This window comes from Dermacentor andersoni, chromosome 8, assembly GCF_023375885.2.
Source record: "Dermacentor andersoni chromosome 8, qqDerAnde1_hic_scaffold, whole genome shotgun sequence".
Taxonomy (NCBI): domain Eukaryota; kingdom Metazoa; phylum Arthropoda; class Arachnida; order Ixodida; family Ixodidae; genus Dermacentor; species Dermacentor andersoni.
The window spans coordinates 71,096,233-71,114,034 of record NC_092821.1 but is presented as its reverse complement, the minus strand read 5'-3'; the positions used below and the strand labels follow the sequence as shown (position 1 = coordinate 71,114,034).

General features: G+C 46.1%; 1 protein-coding gene across 1 annotated transcript in view; it reads left to right on the top strand.

Annotated features, from left to right (window-relative positions):
• The window catches only part of LOC126538859 (cytochrome P450 3A29-like), a 41,886-nt gene extending 24,586 nt beyond the window's left edge, over positions 1–17,300 (top strand). The window contains exons 4-5 of the mRNA XM_050185584.2: positions 7,264–7,472; positions 14,474–17,300. Of these exons, the coding sequence (XP_050041541.1) occupies positions 7,264–7,472; positions 14,474–15,637 (1,373 nt within the window). The 3' untranslated portion in view covers positions 15,638–17,300. The remainder of the gene's footprint in view (positions 1–7,263; positions 7,473–14,473) is intronic.
• Positions 17,301–17,802: the final 502 nt, after the last annotated feature.

Genomic DNA, 17,802 nt, shown 5'->3' with positions numbered 1-17,802 from the left:
GTGGAAGAGACTCTGCCTCATTAGTGACTTTCATGTTTGAAGCCGCCATTGGAACTTCCATCGCCAAGCGAAGTTCCTTTCTGTGCACTGCCTCCAAGCGCTCGAATTGACTCGATGACGGTGATATCAGAGGGAGCTGATAGAGAATGCGGCTTGTTATCAGTGCAGCGTTCAGTTTAAGCATGGATATAGGATTGTTTCCCCAACGTACACCTGCCAATCGACGAAGCGCATTGACTCTTTGCACTGATGCAGCTACAACACTTTCGACCGCACCACGCCATAGTAGCTTGTTGTCGATGGTGACGCCCAGGAATCGAACACGAGTTGCACGAAGAATTGAATGCCCTCTGATATTCAGCGTCAGACGTGTTGACTTGCGTCTCACTCCAGGGAAAAGCATGAAGGCAGATTTTTCTGCTGATAAAGATAGGCCAAACGTCGATAAGTTGCGATCGATAGTGGAGATTGCGGCCAGGGCTATCCGGGCCAAACGTTTGTGCTGGTACCCCGAGATCCAAATGCAGATGTCATGTGCGTAGATGGACATTTTAACTGCCGTCCGACCTGTTTTCAGGGCATCTGGAAGGCTGGGCATGGCAACGTTAAAAAGCAAGGGAGATAGGACGCTTCCTTGTGGAACGCCGAGGGAAATTCGTCGCTTGTCACTCATTATACTTCCGAGCTTAACTTGGACACATCGATCGCTGAGAAATTCATGGACGAATCGAAGAGCATTTCGCGAGACGCCCATGGCTTGGAGTCCGTTGATGATGCCTGTGTGAAGCACACAGTCGTATGCCTTGGCAACGTCCATAAAGATGGCGAGTGCGGAAAGGCCGTCGGCGCGATGATGCTCGATATGGCTTAGTAGATCCAAGACACTGACCTGGGCACTCAACCGTGGACGAAATCCGGTCATACATGATGGCAGTCTATTTCCTTGCTCAAGATACCATGTTAACCTCGTACATATTAGTCTTTCCATGAACTTTGATACGCATGATGTTAGCGATATTGGCCGATATGGGGTGAGGTTTGCAGGATCCTTTCCGGACTTGAGCACTGGCACCACACATGCTGTCTTCCACGCGTCTGGGATCTCTCCTGTGCTCCAGACATGATTAAATATGTCCAGAAGGGCTCATTTTCGTTCATATGGCAGATTTGTCAGCATTTGATTGCTGATCGAATCGGGACCCACAGCACAGCGTCTTCTTAATTTGCTAAGCGCCAAATCCAACTCACGAAAGGTGAACGGCGTAACCATGGTATGGAATGCTTCAAACAACAGAGGGTTCGATACGCCTGGTGATCTGCCAGATGTGTATACGTCTGCAAACTCTTCTGCAAGGGTTTGCAAATCTTTTCCTTGCTTTAAAGCAAGTGCTTCGAATGGCCCTTGTAGGCGAATCTTTCCGGATAGGCTATTCATTACGCCCCATATCCTTGCCATGGGAGGAAAGGCCGATAAGCTCTCACAGAAAGCAGCCCATTGAACTCGTCTTAATCTTTTTGTGTGACGACGGATGACAGCGTTTATCGTGTTGTATTCAGTTTTCGCAGATGGACTTCCCGTTTTTCTCATTAGTTTTCGCTACGCTTTCCTACGCGCTGCGCAGAGGTTCTTTAGTTTCAAATCAGGAGTAGGGAAATGATCTGGCAGTTTCAACATTGAGGTAGCCACTCTTTTGCTCTGCAGCATATCTGCGAACAGCTCACCAGGGGATCCATCCAACGCTTCTCTGTATGTGTCCCAGCGTGTCACAGCACAGAATTGTCGCCCAGCAGTGTGAAATCCGGTGATGTTGGTGAAGATCGGAAAGTGGTCACTGCCCATCCTGTCTGGGGCCGTTGTTGACGATAAGACAAGGTCTGTAGAATGGATCACGAGGTCTATGGCACTCCATGAATCTGGTGGTCTGAAGAAAGTCGGTTTGCCATCGTTCGCGATACATAAGTCAGCAGCATCCGCGGCTGCGACAAGTTCCTTGCCTCGGGAATCTTCAGTCTTATCTCCCCAAAGCGAATGACGTGCGTTAAAGTCGCCACAGATTATTCTAGGAGAGGGGCAACGAATGCAAAGGTCCTTTATAAACGCCTCCATGGAGACCTTCCTGCGCGGACTTATATACGCCGACACCACACTGAGTTTTCGTTTTCCTAGGCACACTTGCACCAAGGAGGTAGAACAAAGGTCTTGCACTGGTAAGGTGACGTGAGGTATTTCTCGCCTGATGTATACCATCGCACTTCCATTTGCAAATGACGGTATACTCGGATTTCCATGTCTGATGTACCCTGGGATCGTCCTTCCATTTGAGAGACCGGCCTCCGAGAGGGCTAGAATCGGTATACGTATGTCTCGAAGGAAAAGGCTGAGTTCAGAAAGACGCTGTAGAATACCGGCGCAGTTCCATTGCATTATTAAGGGCACTTTTGGACGACGGAATGGACCAAGTGGGCGAGAAATTGCCATTATGCTACTGAGGGTATGTGGAAGTAGAGCAGAGTATTACTGACTCAAGAGCCAGCACTGCTTCCAGCATATCCTTCGTTGAACTAGCTGGCATCTTCGCAACGTGGGAACGTAGTGCCGTGAACAAAGCGCGTATAACATGCTGGCAGTTTTCCTGCTGACTGTTTCCAAGTGGTACTTGAGGTCGGTTTACTGCGGCCGCATAGGTGCGTTTTTCGTACTCTTTTCGAACAGGTTTCTCAGTGGCTGTGACCGTTTGCGTTGGCTCAATAACTTCGTTTATCGGTGTGAGACGCGGGAAATGAGATGCGTACTCTGTTTCCAAACCAGTTAGTTGTGGCGCTCTGGACGTCTTCTTCGTGTTCGATGGTGCGCTTGCACTCTTTGGGCCCAGAACAAACAACTTATTTCTTCGCTGAGCAGCTGTCCGCGCAGGACATCGACCGTAGCTAGCAGGATGGACACCGCCGCAATTTCCACACACAAAGTTGTCTTTACTTGCACACGTCTTAAAGTCATGAGGTCCCCCACAGCGCTTGCACCTCTGTTCCCCATGACAGTACTTAGCGATATGTCCGAAGCGCTGACACTTAAAACAGCGTGGTGGTGTCTCCACGTAGTCGACAAGCTCGTGTCTGGTGAAACCAAGGTTCATCTTCTCCGGGCGTTCAGAATTTGGAGCAAATGTGAGAACCACCGAGTTAGTGCGCCTTGACTCCCATTCAGATGATGAGGTTTGGACCCGACGGATGATTCTTCTTGCATGGAACACTCCCTGAGGTCTCAGGTAGGTGAGCAGCTCTTCATCCGAGTACCATTTAGGGACTCCTCTAACAATGCACGTATTTTTCATATAACTGTGTGGGACACGGGCAGATATGACTATGCCGCCGATATTCTTGGTCTCTAGAAGGACGTTGGCTTGTCCTTCTGTCTCTACATCTAAGAGCAATGCTCCCTGTGCTGTGAAGTGGCTCTTTACTGGTGCTCCACCGAGAATCCTTTCAAGATCAGAATACAGGACAATCGGGTTTACTTGCCTTAAATAATCTCTTTCGGATGCTGCAGTGATTAACACTGGAATGCCCTCCGCCCTGTCTTTACGATGGCGCACAATTCGGAAACCAACCTCGTCCATGTCCAGGTCTGAAGGGTTCGCCACGTTGTCGTCCTCGATGATAGTTGACTCGTCTTCAGATTCACCAGTGTCTTGTCGCTTGCAGTCAGGCTGGCTTGTACAAACCAGCTGGCGTTTCTGACCCGGTGTCAGCCCTTGGGAGGTCATGGCGGGGTGCTCGTCGGTGCCAGCTTGGTTCCTTCTAGCACCTTGTGAGGCGGCGGGTGGCGCAGCACCCGTCGGTCTCCGATACGGAAGGTACCTTTTCGAGTCGACAGACGTCTTGAACCGTTCTGACCAGTAATATTAACAGAAAATAACGAAAATAACGATAAATGTAGGCAGAGCTACTCAGACAGGCTAGCAGCAGGTTCGTCGTCTTGTTCTTCTCTCTCCAAACTCTGCGTCAGCTGCTGGACAGTCGACCCCGAGCGAGAGCTGTTGGAGCAGCGTGCGTTGCGAGCATTCTGTCGCAGCGCCGAACGTGTCTGGTATTCCGGTAACCACAGGCGAGCTGGGCGTTTCGACAGATGGCTGGAGGCATAAACTCAAGCTGATGAAGGAACATTAGCGTAGACGTACGTGAGCGGCCTAACCAGTCTGCACGGTCCATTGACTTGGCGCAGAGCTTCACCAGCCAAACCAAGTGCTAGTATTGCTCTAACCAGCTGTAAAAGATTTTAAACATTTACAAAAACACCATGTTGATGATTACACTCCTGCGAAAAATTTGCACCAGCAGCAAACAAGAATACATTTCGTTACTGCTATTGTGTACGGTTGAGCTCTGTGCCACCAGGTGGCTGCACCGTGCAGACCATTCACATTTGCGCTTCTGCTCATCCAGTTAAACGGCATGGTCAAATGGCCAGGCCCTGTTCCCTTGCACTTGCATTTACCCGAATAACGGACTCGTGAAACGCTATTGCAGTAGTAATAATATACGGTTATGATGGGCAGCGTGCCATAATGTTTATAACTGCAGTGAGGAACACAAAGGCAGGGGAAGAATCCACGCAGAAACCAGCACAGGATAATGACCAGTGGGGTTAAAATGCAAACTAAATACTGATCCCACGAATGAGCTCTGATTTGGGAACCAAAGTGAATACTTTCCTGCTTCTCCTAAAAGCATCGGAATTGCAGGGCATTGTTGTAAATGTGCAAACTTCTCTTGTTTAGTTTTCCTGCATTTTAAGATTGTTAACGTCCTTGATGTCCATGTGCTACACACTGCCGAATCCGTCTCTGACCCTGAAATCAAGCCTGCAAAATCATTAGCTTGTCAAGCATTTTAAGAATCGGAACCAAGTTGGGAAATGGCTCTTTCATGACCTCTGCCCATACACCCTGTCAGCCTCCTACGCATGACATTAGCTTGTTTATTACATTTAAGGCTCGTTCCTTTGATAACTCTTACTGCTCGTACAGTAATGCTGCTTAATGTTGCCCGTAGTATTTGTGTGTAGTGGATACTTAAGGTCCCTGCACATGCTTTGTGGCTATCGATTACACGTGCAGCTCTCCTGAAGCTCACAATTCCAGAAAAAGGCTGTGCCCTTATGTGTGCGCAGACTTGCTGTAAAAGAAGATAGTGAATATGTGCACACTGGCAGCATGTTCCAAACTTACTTTGCTCAGTTATGCTTATATTTCTTATGCAGCATGCTACAAATAAATGTTCTGCAGTGCCTAAACATCTGATGTTGTAGCACGGTTTGAAGCAAATTATCAGTTTTGACTTTTGCAGTATGCTCATACAGTTCTACCTTGATTTTGTTACATAATGGTCGCTGTGTCAATCGACTTCTTTAATTTCTGCTTCTGTCGGCTAATGCCCAGTCTGTTCCACCTACTGTTTTCAGCATTAAAAAAAAAGGTGCACCCTTTGGCATTCAAAATATTGAACAGGCATGTCCTTAGAAACCAGTCACTCAGAGGATACTGCTTAGATTGTGTCTTCCAATAAGTTTTCAAGCTTGCATATGTTCTCTTACTTCTTTCTTAAGGCTGTTGCTTTCATAATGTGTCCGAGAAACAAAGGATGGAATGGTAACATTTTTACAAGCCAGTGTAACTAGTCATTGTCGTGCTGCTGAGTTGTACAGATTGGTTGTCTGTTCAATTGTAGTTTACCTGCTTTAGCTGTATCACAGCGTATAAATCAAATTGATTCTTACAAATTGTGTGTGGGTTACATGGCAGACTCCACACAGAATCGAAACGTTTGACTCAACACTTTTTGCATCAGCACGATAAAGAACCCCAAATGGTCTGGTAATACAGAGTCCGCCCCTACGGCGTGCCTCATAATCATAACTTGGGTTTGGCATGTAAAACCCCTTAATTTATTTTCTTTTTTGCAGCACCCGGATGCCTCACCTGGTGTCTAAAGTGTTATTCAAGGGTACTATACTGCTGGAAACAAAAGCCCTCCATGTGCCGCTTGAGCCGACTACAATCGACGAAGATAGCTTTTTTTCTGCCCTGCCAATGCCGATTTCCTTGTACTGGGCATTTCACATTGTTTTTGCGGCGAAGGAAGAGAGAATATTTGATTTAATAGGTGGCATGGTTTGTTTTCACAGCTTTGAGAGGCCAAATTCACTTGTGCTTGTGGCACACATGTTGCTGCCGTGAAAAAAAGTGTCCCTTTGTTTCAGTTTTGTTGATATCTTGTGTCGCAAGCACCCAAGCAGCTGTGGTCGTGTGTCGAGCGTCTGAAAAGCCCGTTCGACATAAAAAATGTAACCCCATAAGGAGTAACTACAGATATCGAGGGCTGAACAGTTCGTCCCCTGTGGAGTAACGGAAAGGATGAACAGTTGGTCTTCGGAGAGTAACTGCAAACACCAGCAGCTAATTCTCAGTCAGAAACTGGGGAGACTAACATTTCTTACTCCAGGGAGTAACTGGAGGGACTAGGGGTTCATCTCCAGGAGAGTAACTGCTAGGAGGCTAAGAGTTCGTCGTCTTGCCGTCGCTCCCTAAAGGTGTAATCGTTGTGGCAGCGCAGTCAGTCCCTCAAAGGACTAACCCCTATACCCCCGTTAGTCTATTTTAGGTTGGAGTGTAAGATCATCGCTGAAAATTGATAGGATAACCTAATAGGGTAGTGAACTGCGCTAGTTGGTACGTCGTGTTTACTGTGTAGAATGGAAGCGCGATGTAAAGGGACACCGAACAACGAGAAAGCGTTCTTGTCTGTGGATGCTTGTGTCTGATATTCCATTATTCTCACTACCATAGCTACCATATTCCATTGCTTCCAGCTACCATGCAGAGGTGACAACGCAAGAGATTAATTCCAGGCTGTTGTGCCAAAACCACAGCCTGTTCATGAGGCATGCCGTAGCGGGCATCGTTGGATTAATTTTGGCCACTGTGGAGTTTGTTCACTTGCCTCTAAATCTAAGTGCATTAGCGTTTTCTAATTTCGTCTTCATAAATGGGACTGCCGCCGCCGGGATTGAACCCGTGACCTGGAATTGGGCAGGTTAACACAGTAGTCACTGGTTTACTGGGGCAAGAAATATCGATGCTCTTATCCTTAGGTACATGAAGTTATCTCGGTAGCACCCATATCAGGCATAAATTAGAAATGCAGTGCTAAGCTACGACTGCAGTCGTGATGTGACCTGAATGAATGTCAGTCTGCTTCTTGCAGGAGACAAGTGGCGGAAAGTACGCTCAGTGTTCAACGCCTGTTTCTCCGCTGGAAAAGTAAAGGAATTATTTGGTATTATCAACGGCAGCATAACGGGCCTTGTCCAGAAATTCGACGAAGCTGCCCTTTATGGCGACATTGTCGACGCCCATGAAGCAAGCCGTGGCATGGTATTGGAGATGATCACAAAGACTGTGCTTGGACGGGAGGTTGGTCACGAATGGCGTTGTATATATATAATATCGCCACATGAAAGCTGACAAAGCATGCTCGCAAATAACCACAGGGCTACAACTGCTGGGGCATTCTCTGGCATTATATCTCGGAGATTGAGGAAACGGTGGCAGGCCAAGAAGACCGCCTGCTCCGTTTAAGTTAAACAAACCAACCAACGCTGATAATGCGTAGGCAATTTTTGGCGAGTATCCCAGCAAAAACTGTCACGTAAAAAATGTAACGCCTTTTATCAGCACAATAGTGCGTAATTTGCAAAGTTAAGATATTTCATCGGTATAATATTGTAAATGTCCCGCGCAACACGTACAAACCACGTCTAACTGATCGTAGACGTGTTTGCTGTAGGTTAAAGGAGCCATCGTACAAGAGCTGTCCAAGCATATAGAAAGGCCTCTTTCAAGGTTGCCTGGTTTACGCGCGGCTCAGAACCAGACTGTTCTGGCGGCCCATCGCGAATAATTCAAGCTTGTTTTCAGGAATGTAGGATCCTCTGGTCTGGAATCCTCCGACATAAGGTGGCCTCACAGCGTGCAGGGTTATCTCAGTGAGGTAGCTTGGAAGCTTGTTTGCCATAGCCACAACTTTGAATTTTCTTCTTTTGTTTTAAATTTGAAGGTGGGAAGGTCGAATTCGCCTCCTCCAGGGCACTGCATCTCCAGGCTTGGAGTGGGGCCTGACACCGGCAATAATGCCAAGAGACAGTGGGGCTACATTAACCCAGATATATCCAAATTAGGAATACCCACTAAGCTTCAACAAAAGACTCTCTCACCAGAACAAGAATTGGCCTCCCTGGTACAGCAATCGGTCACTCCCTCTCAAATGACTCATTAGATTAACCAACGGCCGTCATTCCCCGGCAGCTGCAGAACACCTGACCAAGGCGATGGTCAGGCCTACAAACCAGCAGAGGGTGCTAGGAATATCTGAACCCGGACAGGCCGCCACTTTAAACTGACATTGGGAACTTTTAACACCCAAACTCTCTCGAGTGAAGCTAGCCTAGCAGGACTATTTGAGGCATTGATTGCGATATCATTGGTCTTAGAGAGTTGAGAAGAATTACTGAGGCTTATACAGTGCTGACAAATGGTCACGTCCTCTGCTATAGAGGCCTCGATAAGAAGCCGTACGGAGTAGGATTGCTAATCCATAAGGAGATAGCGGGCAACATTGACGAATTCTACACGATGATTGACAGGATAGCAGTAGTCGCGAAAAAACTTAATAAGAGCAATAGATTAAACGCACTACAAGCCTACACTCCTACCTCCAGTGATGGTGATGATCAAATAGATGAGTTTTATGAAGATGTTGACTTAGCGATGAGAAAAGTACAGACTCTGTATACTGTAGTAATGGGGGGCTTCAATGCGAAATTGAGGAAACTCAGGCCGGTGAACAAGTAATTGGCAACTACGGCGTCCACTCTAGGAACACTCGAGAGGAGGTGTTGCTGGAACTCCCGGAAAGGAATAAGCTGCGAATAATGAAGACCTTCGGGAAGCGTACGAGCAAAAAATGGACGTCAAAAAGCCCTAATGTTGAAACAAGAAATGAAATTCATTTGCTACTTTCTGCCGATCCCAGCATATTGTAGTATGTAGAAGTGTTAGGTAGGCTAAAGTGCAGTGATCATGAGATAGTAAGGTCTAGGATTTACCTCAATTTGAAGAGAGAAAGAGGAAAAGTGGTCAAGAAGAAACAGGCCAACCTAGACGTTGTAAAGGTAAAAGCAGACCAATTCAGGATGGTACGAACAAATATCAGGCCTAGAACACAGAGATGAAGATGGCATATAGGTAATGAATGAAACCGTCACTAGGCTGGCTTCAGAAGCAGCAATTGAAGTGGGAGGTAAGGCACCAAGGCAACCAGTAGGTAAGCTCTCCCAAGTAAAAAAGACCTAATAAAGAAACGACAAAGAATGAAATTGTTCAACTCAAAAGATCAGATAGAATTCGCGGAACTGGCAAACTGATCAACAACGAGAAAATAAACGTTATTCCCAATTACAGTGTGACAAATACTGAGAAAGCAGTAAAAAAATTAACGCAGCAAGAAATCAGTGCGAAGGAAGATTGGCATAGGACAAAGGAAGTTGTATGCACTGAAAAATAAGCAATGCAATACCAGCAATCTCGAACATATAGTAAAAGCAGCGGAATAATTTTATATTGGCCTGTACAGTACCGAGAGCAGCCACGCTACCTCCATTCGAAATGCTAATGAAAAGGTTATAGGCGCACCTTCTATAACTAGCCACGAAGATTGAAGGGCCTTGCAAGACATGAAACGGGCGAAAAGAGGCAGGAGAAAATAGAGTAACAGTCGAGTTAATCAAGATGTAGGAAACCAGATGCTTGAAAAACTGGCAGCCCTTTATACGAACTGTCTATCGACTTCAAAGGCCCATGAGAACTGGAAGAATGTGAACATAATACTAATCAGCAAAAAGGGAGACGTTAAAGAATGAAAAAGATGTAGGCTCATTAGCCTGCTACTATTATAATATAAAACATTCACGAAGATAATCTTCGATGTAATAAAGGCAACACTGGACTTAAAGTCAACCAAGTGAACAGGCTGGTTTCAAGAAGGGATACCCTACTATAGATGACATCCATGTCATCAGTCGGGCAGTCTAGAAATCCACAGAGTACAATCTGCCTCTCTGTATGGCTTTCATAGATTAAGAAATGCATTTGACTGTAGTAGAGATACGAGCAGTCGTAGAGGCGTTACCTAATGAAGGAGTACAGGAAGCTTACGTAAATATCTTGGAAAATATTTACAGAAATTTCACAGCTACCTTAATTCGCTATAAATGTAGGAGGCTAACCATAAAGCAAGGGGTCAGACAAGGAGGCACAATCTCTCCATGCTATTCACTGCGTGCTTGGAAGAAGGGTTCAAGCTATTAAAATGGGAAGGCTTAAGAGTGATCATGAACGGCGAATATCTCAGCAACCTTCGATTCGCAGATGACGTTGTAGTGTTCAGCAACACTGCGGACAAGTTCCAACAAATGACTGAGGACCTTAACCGAGAGAGTGCAAGAGTGGGGTTGAAGATTAATGTGCAGAAAACAACGATAATGATCTATAGAGCCAGGCTAGGGAAAGAGAGTTCAGGATGGCCAGTCGGCCTCTAGAGTATGTGAAGGAGTGCGTTTAGCTAGGTCAATTACTCACAGGGGACCCTGATCCTGAAAAAGAAATTTACACGAGAAAAAGAACTAATTGGAGAACATAAGGCATACATTGTCGCATCCTTTATCATTAAAAAGAAAAGTGTAGAATTAGTGCATTCTAACGGTGCTCACATGTGTGGCAGAAACCTGGAGACTGACAAAGAAGCTCGAAAACAAGTTAAGCACCACGCAAAGAGCGATGGAACAAAGAGGGTTAGGCGTAACGTTAAGAGACAGGAAGAGAGCGGTGTGGATCAGAGAGCAAAGGGGGATAGCGGATATTCGAATTAATATGAAGACAAGAAATGCAGCTGAGCAGGTCATGTAATGCGTAGGTTAGATAACCGATGGACCATTAGGGTTACAGAATGGGTGCCAAGAGAAGAGCAGCGCAGTGGAGGACGGCAGAAGTCTTGGTGGGGCGATGGAATTAAGAAATTCGCAGGCGCTAGTCGGAATCGCTTGGCGCAGGACAGGGTTAATAGGACATACCAGGGAGAGACCTTCGTCCTGCAGTGGACATAAAATAGGCTGGTGCTGCTGCTGATGATGGTGAAATGTAGATGATTGTTAACTTTATAAGCGGTAAGGAGCAATTGAAACAAAAAACAATGATCAGAGAGAATTGCCATGTGATCAGATTTATTCATAACCATAGGGATACATAGGACTTCATGGAAAATACGTCGGGAACTTTATAGTATGGATGAGCCAACTTGAAACTTGGAGGTCGACCAACTTGAAATTTAGGGTTTGGTAAACTTGCAGTTTAGGGGTGGCCCAACTAAAAATTTGGGGTGGGCCAACATTAACTTTGGGGTCGGACCAACATGAAATGTGGGGGTGGGTCAAGTTACAAGAAATGGCTTGGTGGGCTAGTTGGTAAAGCATCGTAATGGGTTTAGCACTGTGTCCTGTTCTCGATATCGCCATCCGCGGGCGCTGTTAACCCTTTATGGTCAGCTTAAAATTTGGGGCGGACCGATTTGAAATTTGGGAGTGGGACAACTTGAAAGTTAGGTGTGGCTCAACGGAAAATTTGAGGTGGCCAACTTGAAACTTGGGGTTAGACTAACTCGAAGTTTGCGAGTTGGGCAACTTAAATTTGGGGGCGGGCAAACTTGAACCTTGAGGATGGGCTAGCGAAATTTTGTTGGTATGCTTATGCATATTTTAAAAAATTCTGTAATGTTTCTGCATACTTTTTTGATGGAAATGGCCGTTATCGAGTGTGTTCTAGAGAGTACGCGGTAGCCAGTTGCCGAAAGAATTAAGCATTAAATTTGTAGTTTCTTCATACTACCCCCAGAATGAGCTTCACGTTATTTGCCTGTGTATTCCACTGGATACAACAATTGAATTGATCGTTTGAAGGTCGTTCTAATCGGAATTCACACCTCTCAGGGTCTGATCGTTTCATCTTGTCAGAAAATGAACAAAAAGAGTGCCTGTCTTTCGTGCGCCTGACGGACACGGCATAGGGAAATGTACTCATGGGAGACCCGTGATATATTCGTTTTGACACCAATGCCAAAACTGGTCGGTCATCTTTTGACCGTAGTGCCAGCGACGAGTGAGTTGACAAGGTGGCTGAGCCGCGCCTCTAGTGGAACTGCTGCTAGAAAGAGTGGTCAATCGCTTTCCTAGAAGAAAGTGAGATGGCCTTACAGATTCGAATTCGTTCACATCCGCGTAGACGTAGGTCAGGGGTGGACAGTTGGTGACAGGCCAAAATATTGTTATTATTATTGTGTGCTTTTAGAAGTTCACGTAACGGTGTCCCAAGACCTGTTTTAATGATTTGACAGGATCAATCATCCGTACAAAAAAAAAATGAATTATGCGGTTTTCCGGAACAGAACTACGATTTGACTTAAGGCACGCCGTAGTGGGAGACTGCGGAACAATTTGGACCACTAGGGAACCTTTAACGTGCAACTCAGTCTAAGTACACGCGTGTTTTCGTATTTCGCCCCCATCGAAGCCTTTCTTTCCCACAAACCGTCCAAGCGAGCGGCCTCCTCAGTTTTATACTTCAAGCGAATCAGGTCGCTTGCAAAGAAGCTCAAAATGTCTTCTTTTATTATTGGCCACAGCCTCCTTAGGTACTCATAAGCGCGCTGAGATGCCATGACGTTGTTAGAAAAGATGGCTTGATGGACTCCTCTTCCACAATGTACTTTACCTCAACAGGAAGCTTGTGGTCGACTTGTTAGTCAGCTGTTCAATGTGAATTGCGTGCGTAACTGCACACTTGAAATGGCCGATATATTATTTCCGTGGTCCAGACAAGCCTGCACCTGTAGCATCAAAATATGGTGCTTGTGTTACCTTCTCACCAGGCAGATGACCTCTTGGCTCAGTGGTCGCAGGGCTGTTTATGCTATTACGCGTCGCACATCTTTTTCAGCACCTTTTTCACCATTTACATTCTTCGCAGAATGCAGTACTGCTTCTTTAGATCGATAAGAATGTCATATGAACCAGTATTCAGGAGATGATGGTGGCTTGGGCTAATTATTGCTTGTGTATAATGTCCGGCAGTTCAGAAATGGTGACGCACGGTGTCTGCGAGTTCAAAGAGACACCTTGTCGAACCGAAAGGCGCCCATGTCATTTTACAAATTTCTGTGGGAAGGTCAAGGTATTGAGTCACTGGGAGGAATTCACATCATATTTGGAGGGCATCCCAGTCTATCAGTTGAACCGAAATTCGCAAGAATACGGTCTCAATGTCCACACTTATTTCAAGATCGTTCATTTTTAAAATTTAGAAACGCCTGGAGTACGTCTGGGTTCAAGTTTAGTTTTGGTTCCAGAGCTTCGTTGAGAAACGTACATCCTGAATCACAGAGAAGAGGCGTCAAACAGGGCTCTAAGTCTGGTCGAAAGCCTTTCACTCTTAACGACAGCATGATGAGATATCTACAGTAATACACTCCGCATGCATCGGTGTTGATTTCTTCCCATGGAACTCATTCTGCGAACCCTTGTTCCAGTCAGGAGTTTCGTAGCGACAGCTCTGTTATCAACGAGCATAAATTTCAGTGCTTTCCAGGGTACTGCTACAGCATAGAGGGATAGAACTGCTCTTAAACACTTTGGTCTTTGTAAACAAAATGCCAGCGCGCGCCCCAAAAGGGAAAAACACTCAATCGCACGATTTACCGATGATCCCTGTCGGAAAATCTGCATTAGCCGCATGCGCCTGCTTGAAGCAGGTAGGCTAAGGTAGAGTCAACAAGCACCTTAAGTGGTGAGAGACTACCAGGGCGCGAACGCTACCAGCATATTTATTTTTACTTCCATTAGTTGATTTCATCATTGTGTCGGAGCCACGTTTCTGAGTTGATGCTCCTTACGCGAATAAGCACACATTGCAACAGTTCACAATTGCAGCTTAACTTCGTGCCACTACCGCTGTGCATAATCGAAAGCGGCAGCGCAGCGGGACCGTGTTTACGACTTCTTGCACGCAATGTACACATTCAGCGGAGCACGTTCCTTCTTTCGCGAAGGAACGAATGCTACGAAGCCTCCCACGCACGATATTCTTCAAAATTTCTAATGCAGCGCCGCTCAGACAAGCCGATACATTGCGGCGCCTTGCATTCAACAGTAGCGCGTTGCGTTTTATAACGCGAAACCAATAGACACAACGTGGAGGCTGTTTCTGGCAGGCATTTCCGCAGCGATGCCTGGACAGCATACCACTCCTATAAGTAGTGTCATTGATTGCAGAACGTGCATATAGTAATATTTTCTTCTTTTTTGTTACAGACAGACCGCCGAAAGAAGAGTGATGACCCCGTACACAAATCATTCGAGGTTATATTCCAAGAAGCGGACAATGCGTTGTTTGAGAGCGCCTTTGCCTATCCCGGCCTCCGTAGCATTCTTCAGTGCCTCTATCCGTTTACATCTTTCTGTAAAGCAGTGCAGAAGGTAATGGAGCATACGCTGATTATTATAAACAAGCGAAGGAGCGGAGAGAATGAGCGAAAAGTTGATGTGCTCCAGCACATTCTCGATGCTCAAGAAGGCGTTTCTAATTTTCCGCTCACATCAAGCACTAACGCCCGTTTTATGGATGACCACACCTTGTTATGTAACATCGCAGTGCATATTATAGCTGGCTTCGACACAACTTCTGCCTCTCTCGGTTTTCTGCTGTACCTTCTCGCCAAGCACCCAGAAGAGCAGCAGAAAGTACGAGCTGAAATTGAGAGACGGCTGCGTGGTCACACAAACTCTGAAGTGGAATGTGACATAAGCAATTTTGAAGAAAAGCGGGAACTCGAACAGAAGCGATGTCAGCCAAGAGATAACGTTCCCGGCTCTTCACCCTCCCATAGCTCGGATAACCCGAAAAATGCGAGTCAGAATTCCGAGTACGAATCTTTGGAGACAAAACTTGCCGAGCGAACAGATCTGCCAAAGGCCTTGTCACATCAGCGAAGCGAAAAAAGCGACCTCGATGAAGACGAAGTCATGCTGCTCGAGCGCCTCGACATGGTCGTTCGAGAGGGGATGCGCTTGTACCCGGCAATTCCGATCACCGTAATGCGAGAGTGTGTCGAGGACACCACCATAATGGGCCGATTCATTCCAGCGGGAACGAGCATTTTTGCGCCACCATGGCACGTCCACAGGAACCCAGAGATCTGGCCTGAGCCAAACCGGTTCTTACCTGACCGCTTCTCGCCAACGCAGCGAGACAGTGTGGCCTGTAGCTACTTCCCCTTCGGCCTTGGGCCCAGGATGTGTGTAGCACACAGGCTAGCAATGGTGACGCTGAAGACAGCGCTGTATAGATTAATAAGGAATTTCGAGATTTCACTCGCCGGAGACATCCCGGACCCGCTCCCGGTATTTGTGGATCATGTGATTCTTAATCCAGCAGTGCCTATAAAACTACGGGTTAAGAGGATAAAGTTGGAATGAACTCGCGAGTAGTTATGTGCCGCGTTTATGCCACTTGAAATAATATTTGGATATTGTAACATTACATGCAGTGATTGCTTGCATTCGCAGCTTGTATTCAGAAATGTGTTTTATTTTTCTGCTTCCCGTAGCACAATGTATTGTTTAACCATTGAATCAGTATAGATGCCTCAATATACCTTCCATAAGAGACTGTTCCCAAATTTTTCCCTATTTACTAATACCTCACGCGTAAGAGACGACATTCCAATTTAACATCTGGTTACTAATTGTTACTCCTCCACATTATGGAGTTTGGTAATGGCCTAGCGTTTATACATTAGTCCAACAGAGAAGAAAGGACATAGTAGGAAGAGTAAAAGCGCCATTACGAAACATACCTTCCAATTTTTTGACGGAAAGAATTTCTCAATTTCGCGAGCGCCACGTAGCGCAATTCGGTGACGTGTAAGAATTACTGGAGGAGATGGGAACCCCTTGTTGGGAAACTACGATGTTAGCTTAATTACTATACCTTGTTTACTTAAGTAACTCCGGAAAAAAAGTTTTCTTTAATTTACTTGCGTTAACTGCCCGTTCATAGCTATAATTAATTGAAGTAACTTCATTTAAGATCAATTTCTGGGCACTAAGAGCACAAGTTTAGGAATCTCGCTCTGTAACTGAACTACTAAGAGGGCATTCGAATTATCAATGCTTTTTAACAAATTCTTTCTTTCGCACGCTGGCACTGCAGCACTAAGAACGGCAGCGTCGAACATGCGTGACCAGTAAGAAGCTTACTGGGGCTCTACCTGACCGTAGTAACTATTTCCTTCATTATCGCCTACACTGAGGCAAACAGGCACAGTTTACTGGCTGCAGCACTTTCAACAAAAAGTAGAGGCTTTCCATGTCGCTTCTACCAATTATCTACTTGTCCGCCGTTATCGTTCGTCCTTATTCTCGGCAACTTAATCGCTTCACCAACCAAGCTGGCAGGCGTTTCTTTCTGCATTACGTGATTCTGCGAAATGCGTGTCCATAGAGATTCATCGCTTTCAACCCTAATGGGTCTCTATGGTTAACCAGACTGCGTTTACTCATGACTCAACAACATACAAAGTGCAACCACCTTCAGCCTTTACAAAAGGCCCCACGTATTGTACACCGGCAAGAGCTCGGTGGCAACCGCTCGACATAACTGCTGTGTCACACGCGTGCTCTTCGCAGCTCTCGAGCGACTTATCTCCGACAGTACCTTCTCATTGATGTTCTTCTACAGCAAATTAAGTCGGCTTTGTCTGACACCCTCTCCAAGGCAACGGTCCTCTCGCTTAAAGCTCTACACTTGTTAACATCAAGGAAACATGGAAGCCCTTATGACACCCGCCCGGCGATCGAACTCATTCATTAAATAGCGGCAGTATTAGTACTGGGGAACATAAGCGAATGCTAAAAGAGTATGAAATCGGGTGGAGAAAGCCAGTCTTCCTTGCTCACCCACCGGCGAGCAGACTTCTCAATTTCCCAGTCCAGCAGCAGCAACTGCTTCTTCATGCCCAGTGTGTTCAAGTTTCACCCTCCTCAAGTAGGAAGACTGCAACACTTTCCTAGGACACGATATACCTCGGAGATTTCGTCGCCTTAAACTCACATAGTGCTGTGCAAAAATAAAGATTAATAAAATGCAGGTGCTAGCATTGCGAGTCTTGTATCTGCAGCCATGGACACGATAGGGCGACTTGTTGGCATACACACTTTCCTTATCATATCGCAATCATGCTCCACACAATTTCATCTCGCAGAAACCCACTGTACTCCGGCCGTGGCTCAGGTTATTTTACACAGTCCTGCGGCTGGCTCAACAACAAGCACAACGAATATTCACGATGACCAGTGGTTGCCCTGTACAGTGTCATGTTTCACAATTTAACCACTCTTGCCCCACCAGCTCCGTGAAAGTGTTCACGAGTGCCATGAACGTTTATCCAGGGAAAACACGGGGAAGGCGGGAGGTGGAAATTCAAGACGATGAGTCCACTTCTCGAAATATTGGCTCCTGCTTTCACCTTCTTGTCGTTTTGCTCATCGTCATGAACGCTTATGACACAGTCGTGTTCTTTGGGACCATCATGTCAGCTCTAGTTGAAACTCCCGTACTGGCGTGGTATTCCGACACCACC